Source organism: Leptonychotes weddellii, chromosome 13 (genome assembly GCF_054177405.1).
Source record: "Leptonychotes weddellii isolate Sample4059 chromosome 13, ASM5417740v2, whole genome shotgun sequence".
NCBI lineage: Eukaryota > Metazoa > Chordata > Mammalia > Carnivora > Phocidae > Leptonychotes > Leptonychotes weddellii.
Genome location: NC_138381.1, coordinates 75123926 through 75130459, shown reverse-complemented (window position 1 = coordinate 75130459; position 6534 = coordinate 75123926). Strand labels below are relative to the sequence as shown.

Below are 6534 nucleotides of genomic sequence, written 5' to 3'. Positions count from 1 at the left end.
AAAAAAAAAAAAAGAAAGGGAACATGTTAGCTGATCTTCTGAGCTCTTGACGCTGCCTTTATTTCCTTGGAGCCCAGTTACCCTATCTTGTAAGGTAATAGCCAAAAAGCTTCCCCCCTTTGCATCTTTCCTTTAAAAGCTTTAGAGACCCAGGTTCATGTTCTTTCCCTCTGTCTTCCCTATCCTTTAAGATCTTCCACCAGTTTAAGCAGCCTGCATTCCCTTGTCTTTTACTCACTCTCTGTTCACCTTCTGGTGGTAAGATTGAAACATATTTTCCAAACTATTCCATTTCCTCCTAGATTTTCTGAGCAAACCTAATTCCTAGACAGTACACAAGGCACAGCCCTTTGGCTCCTAAATTTGCAATAAACTGAGTTGTTGCTCTGCCCTGGTTCCAAGCACAAGATGAATGGTGACCCTTGCATGCTTATAAAAATTAAAAAAAGAAGAAAAAAAAAAAAGCTACCCTCCCATGAGTAAGGCCAAAGTCTGGATCTCTGAAAACTATAGCTATGATCTGGGCTTATGTGACTAACAATTCCAAATCCTACTTGGGACCATGGCTGAGAGGACTCTACAGGCTAAGCCCCATGAATCTAAGAGGTTGGAAGGAACACTCTGTAAAGATGGCTACATTTCCTCACTTGACCATAAATGTAGTTCAAAAATGGAGAATAACCGAATAAGGCACCTATCTACCCATGCCTGGCACAAAGCTAACTCAGGGAATTTAGCTGTGTTTGCAGTTTATTTTCTACCCACCAATGACTAATGAAAATAAATGATTTTCATAATAATCTAATCCCTTTCCTACATACCGCCTTAGGCCAAAATTGCTCCTCAATAATCATGGGACATGGCCTGCCTGGCTTGTATTAGCTAAGAACAAGGTATCACATTAAACACATACATGGCCCATGGTAAAAAACCAATTCTAAAGCCTGCTGTCCAGACTGGCCCAGACACCTAGATCTCCTCATGTTATTCTGGTATCCAAAGCCAGTGCACCAAGATTTTAGGGGGGGCAGTAACTACTTTTTCCACTCCTAATTTGAAATTAAGAAATAATACAAACAGTAAATATTTGCTTTTTTTACTTATACCAATTTGAAAGCATGCCTTTAGCTCTGTAGCCCATCGGTCTTGATAATAGACCAGTGACCAGCAAAGCTGACCAATAGCAGCTTACCACCTAGTTGACCATAATGCTATCACCCCACAGGAAGACAGATCTGAGAAGGTCCCAGAAAGTGCTGTTTGGCTCCTCTGCTAAAACTCACCAACATAAACGTTCCTCTTCTTTCTCTGGTAGCATAAAGTGTTTGTCCTGTATTGTTTCTTCCTAGAGGATGAATTAGAAAGTCTCTCCCCTCTGTAGGAATACAAAGGAGGCAAGGGGAGTGCACCCACAAACCTAAACAATTTGCATGCGAGTGGGACTGAGTTTCCACTGCTATGACATTTATTTCCATGATACACCACCAATATTACAAGCACTGTCTCAGATTCCTCAGTCAGATTCACACAACATAAGTCCATTCTGAATCACCATTCCAGTCAACAAAAGCAAGAGGAAATGTGTTGTTTCTTTGCAAGAGCAATAACCCAGCATCATTCTGGCACAGTGCCAGTTTTCAAATGGCCTCAAGTTTCAACCATCTTTGAGAGTGTGTGTGTGTGTGTGTGTGTGTGTTTCAGAATCCCCGTGGGTGGGGGGATAATTCCAAAATGCTCAATTAAAAAATTTTGCTACAAATTTTGAATCCTATTCTAAACCACATCAGGATGTGATCCTTTCTAATGATTCCACCAAGTATTATAGTCACCAGGCAAACTAGAATGAATAACAAGAAAAGCCATGCCGGGGCGCCCGGGTGGCTCAGTCGTTAACCGTCTGCCTTCGGCTCAGGTCATGATCCCAGGGTCCTGGGATCCAGCCCTGTGTTGGGCTCTCTGCTCAGGGGGAGCCTGCCTCTGCCTCTGCCTCTGCCTCTGCCTGCCACTCCCTCTGCTTGTGTGCTTGCATGCGCACGCATACTCTCTCTCAAAAATGGATAAACAAATCTTAAAAAAAAAAGCCATGCTGGTTTCCATGAAGATTAAATAACAATCAATGAGAAAGCTGATGGATTTGAAAACAGCAGAAAACTAATGATCATATTCTAAATCATTTGCCTTTTTTTTAAGTAAGCTCTACACCCAACATGGGGTTTGAACTCACAACTCTAAGAGTCACATGACCTACCAACTGAGCCAGCCAGGTGCCCCTCTATCATTTCCGTTGATTAAAATAGGTAAAGAGCAGACGCCTGGGTGGCTCAGATGGTTGGGTGACTGCCTTCGGCTCAGGTCATGATCCCCAAGTCCTGGGATCGAGTCCCACATCAGGCTCCCGGCTCAGCGGGGAGCCTGCTTCTCCCTCTGACCCTCTCCCCTCTCATGCTGTTTCTCTCTCTCTCTCACTCTCTAATAAATAAATAAATAAAATCTTAAAAAAAAAGAAAATAGGTAAAGAGCAATAATAATGCCACCTCCTAAGAGTTGCTTGCTATAACTCTAAATTAAATATAATACTGTATACAGTTACATTAAAGAAAAACCTCCAAATTTCAAATTCAAGAATATTAATTTTCTTGGATGTTGTATGAAGCTAACTAGGACCAGGCAGGAATTCAGTTCTTCCACTAATGAAAACTTCCTTGGAGAATTCACTCACCATAGGTGTTATTTTCAACTCCAAACAACTTTGTTTGCTAAAACTCAATGTCCTTGTGTTAAACAACATGAAAAGATGTTTCAAACCTTAGAATCAGTGATGTAAAAGAATAAGTTTTACAGTTTAAATTTCAATTAGGTTAAACTTTCCTGAGGCGCCTGGGTGGCTCGGTCATTGGGCATCTGCCTTCGGCTCGGGTCATGGTCCCGGGGTCCTGGGATAGAGTCCCACATCGGGCTCCCTGCTTGGCGGGAAGCCTGCTTCTCCCTCTCCCATTCCCCCTGCTTGTGTTCCTGCTCTCGCTATCTCTCTCTGTCAAATAAATAAATAAAATCTTAAAAAAAAAAAAAAAACTTTCCTACAGAACTTAGAACTAGCAGAAGTAACTAAGCAAAGCAGAAGAAACAGCTGAGAAGTTGAGATAATTATCAAAAATCTTTAACTTATTCAGAGCCACTTGAGCATATGCTCCTTAAAATGTGAAAGGATTTCTTATTGAAACTGCTGCTTCAACTGAAATAAAATTTGCAAGAAACTACCTTTTAAATTACCAAATAATCAGACCATATACCACAAAGGAGGAAATTCTACATCCTATATTCTTTCTCTCATACAATTTGGACATTAAGCAGGCTGCAAAAACAGATGCTGGTCTTAAAAATGCGTATTTTTAGGTAAGAAATTTGGCCAAACTGATGGATGGATTTTTACAGTAAGGTTTTCTGGAGATCATAAATGTTACCTTCCTCATATTTGGGTTTTGTTTTCTTTCTTTCTTTCTTTTTTAATATTATACTTGATCCTTAGCACCATTCCTCCACCTTTCAGAGAAGAAAAACAAAAAGGAAATTATATCCAACAGATTACTTTCTCCTTAATTTCTCATTTTGAGCTTGAAAGAATGAACATGATTAGTACAATCAGGGGTGAGATCAATATAAATACGGAAAAACAGGAAGAAGGATTAAATCAATATAGGACACCAATTTGGATTTTTAAACCCCTTAGGGGGAATTAATTAAATGCTACTCTAAGGTTAAACAGTTACTTGAGTCTTTGAGAGGTAAAACTTACTTCAAAACATCAGTTTCTAAACAAACAAGTTAAAGGAAGAAAGTAAATACCCATTCCACACATATTAAAATCGGCTACTCTTGGGTTTGAGTGAAGATGACTTTTCTGATTGTTTAACTCTCAAAAGTAATTTTAATTCCCCTGAAAGAAGTACTTGCTTCAATGAACATTCACGTGTTAGGATTCCATGGCATCAGGAATCACTGGCCCTGCCCAGAAATCTACAGATGAGCATTGTTCACAATTTCAATTTTAAACAAAGTTAAATAATAAACAATAGCCCAAATCCTGTATTTCAGGAATCCACTTCCCATAAAAACATAAATGAAAAGCACCTATCTTCATAACAGTCCTTTTGCACAGACTGATGTCCATTTAGGTCTGCCTTTTTGCTTCATGAAGCATGTATCTTTTCTACTTTTTCAACTACCACCAAACTTTGTTTCTAAAATGTCAAGTCAGAAAGCAGTGTCTTCCACTTAAACTGATTTTAAAGAACTTGATTAAAAATTTCAACACTGGGGATGCTTTTCAGCTCAGGTCATGATCCCAGGGTTCCTTGGGAACCTCATAGGGGCTCCTTGCTCAGCAGGGAGTCTGCTTCTCCCTCTGCCAGCCACTCCCCCGCTTGCGCTCTCTGACAAATAAATAAATGAAATCCTTAAAAAAAATTTTATTAAAAAAAAAATCCAGCACCAGACCTGTCCCTACTTTTCTCCTTCTAAATCTAGTTCATTGACAGGTGACAAATTTAATACTAATCACGATTTTGACATTCTTTAAGGCTATATACATATATATGTATATTTGTATTTGTGCGTGTGTATATATATATATGTATATAAAGATCCCTGTTTTGTTTCTGAATCTTAACACACCAAGATGATGGTTTGCAGCAAAGAAAGCTAGTTTTAGATATTTTTATATCTAATATCTTCATACTTTAACACACAGTTCAAAAAGTTTCCTATTTCCAAAAATCCTCCTTGTTTCCTAAGGCCAGAAATATCCTTTCTTGCTCCTGAGTGTTTTGTTTTTGATACCTTACATTATATTCTGCTTTTTAATGTGGTTACCTGAGAATGTCTTTTCTCTTGATTGGCAAACTCCTAAAAGGTGGGATTGCATTTTCAATTACTCCAACTCAGCAAGTCTCTCTCTTCCTAACACATAGGAAACGTTCATGAAAATATTTGCTGAATTTCTCTAGCCACTTGACACTCCCTATCAATCTTCCACAGCAAATTTTTGAGGCTTTGTGAGGGTACAGTTTTAAGCTAGCAATTCACTCTGTTATTTCCCTTACCCACAACAAGCACGCCTCTTCAGAGGGATTAATGAAACCGTCTAGGTCTGAAAGAGTATCACCTTATGACTCATCCCACTTGGTTTGAGTTCAACAAATGAATCAATACCTGAACTGATTGTCCTACACAGAGCTCTTTAGAACTCTGAGATCAAGTTGAGAAAATCAGCTCCCAAAAGTAGGCCAGAATCTTCCCCCTTCCCCCTTTTCTTAAACTTCTCACTCACTGATGCTCCCACGCTCTCACACCCACCTTGAAGAACTCAAGCTGTCAAATTACTTGCTGCGTACCTAGTGGCGATGGAGACACATCTAGTTTGCTAGCGCTCTAGGTCACGGCCCCAGTAATAAGCCTACGAAGAAATCCTTCAGAAGGGTGGGATCCCCGCCTGAAGGCATTTTTAACCTGTTAGCCTAGCCCCAGCCTCACGACTCTCCGCACGACTCTTCTTCCCTTCGTCCTGCAGTCTCCGTCCTGCGACAGTCCCGTAGTATTCCCGACATTTGGGTTAGTTCAAGGACTCGGGGCGGGAGAGGGCACGCTGTGGGCAAAAGCATGGAGGGCTGAGGCGGGAACCAGGGGGTCTGCCTCAGGCCCCCGAGGAAGCGGACAGGGCCAGGAGCAAAGACCGGCCCACCAGGCTTGAGCGCGGGGGGCGCCCGGCCTCTCCCCCCTCTCTCAGGCTCGCTGAAGGGAGGCGCTGTGGGAGCTGGAGAGGTCCCGGAGCCCAGGATCTCCGCTGTGGGCCGGTCAGGGCCCGGACGCCGGCCCGGGACGTCCCCCAGCGGAGCTCTCCGAGGTGCCGGCGGGGTGAACCGCTGAGGCTAAAGGAAGCCACTTCAGGCGCCCCGGCCAGTTAGGAGAGGCGAGGAGGAACTGCCCGGCCCCACCGGCCCCTCACCTTCATGGCCGCGACCGCCGCGTCTCGGTCGGCTCTGCCGGAGAACTTAGAACCATATCAGCTCCTCGCACAGCCGCCCTCCTGCCTTCTGGGCGGCGATTACGGCGCCTCTCGCGGCGACCGAGCGTCCCGACGTAGGGGCGTAGTCACGCCCGCCTCTCGCCCCCGGGAAGAGCGCCGAGCGGCGGCCGCGTCGGCCAATCCGAAGCCAACGCTCTGGGGGCTGGTCACCAGAGCCAATGAAGTGGCGGGAATGGGGCGGGGTCTCTGGCCCGCCGGGTAGGCGGAGGAAGACTCCATTCCGTCCAGAGCGGAGACGGGCGGGTCTGGGCGTGGCGGGAGGCGCCCGCTGGGACTGATTTCTTGGTTGGGTCGCTGAAATAGGAGTCAGCGTTCCCTGAGGAACCTGTATGGTAGAGATTTAGCTTTGGGGCTAGGTGGTCAAGTTTCCAGGGCAGTGAAGGCAGGAAGGGGCGTGGTAAATTTGAAAAGGCCGGTTGGTTTGAAGGGCTTTTTTTTTTTTTTTTTTTTTT

The 6534-nt window shown here is 43.7% G+C and overlaps 1 protein-coding gene across 1 annotated transcript in view; it reads right to left on the bottom strand.

Moving 5' to 3' along the window:
* Positions 1 to 6137, bottom strand: part of RNF34 (ring finger protein 34) — a 20573-nt gene extending 14436 nt beyond the window's left edge. Inside the window, exon 1 of the mRNA XM_081802304.1 lies at positions 6002 to 6137. Coding sequence (XP_081658430.1) covers positions 6002 to 6007 — 6 coding nt within the window. The 5' untranslated portion in view covers positions 6008 to 6137. The remainder of the gene's footprint in view (positions 1 to 6001) is intronic.
* Positions 6138 to 6534: the final 397 nt, after the last annotated feature.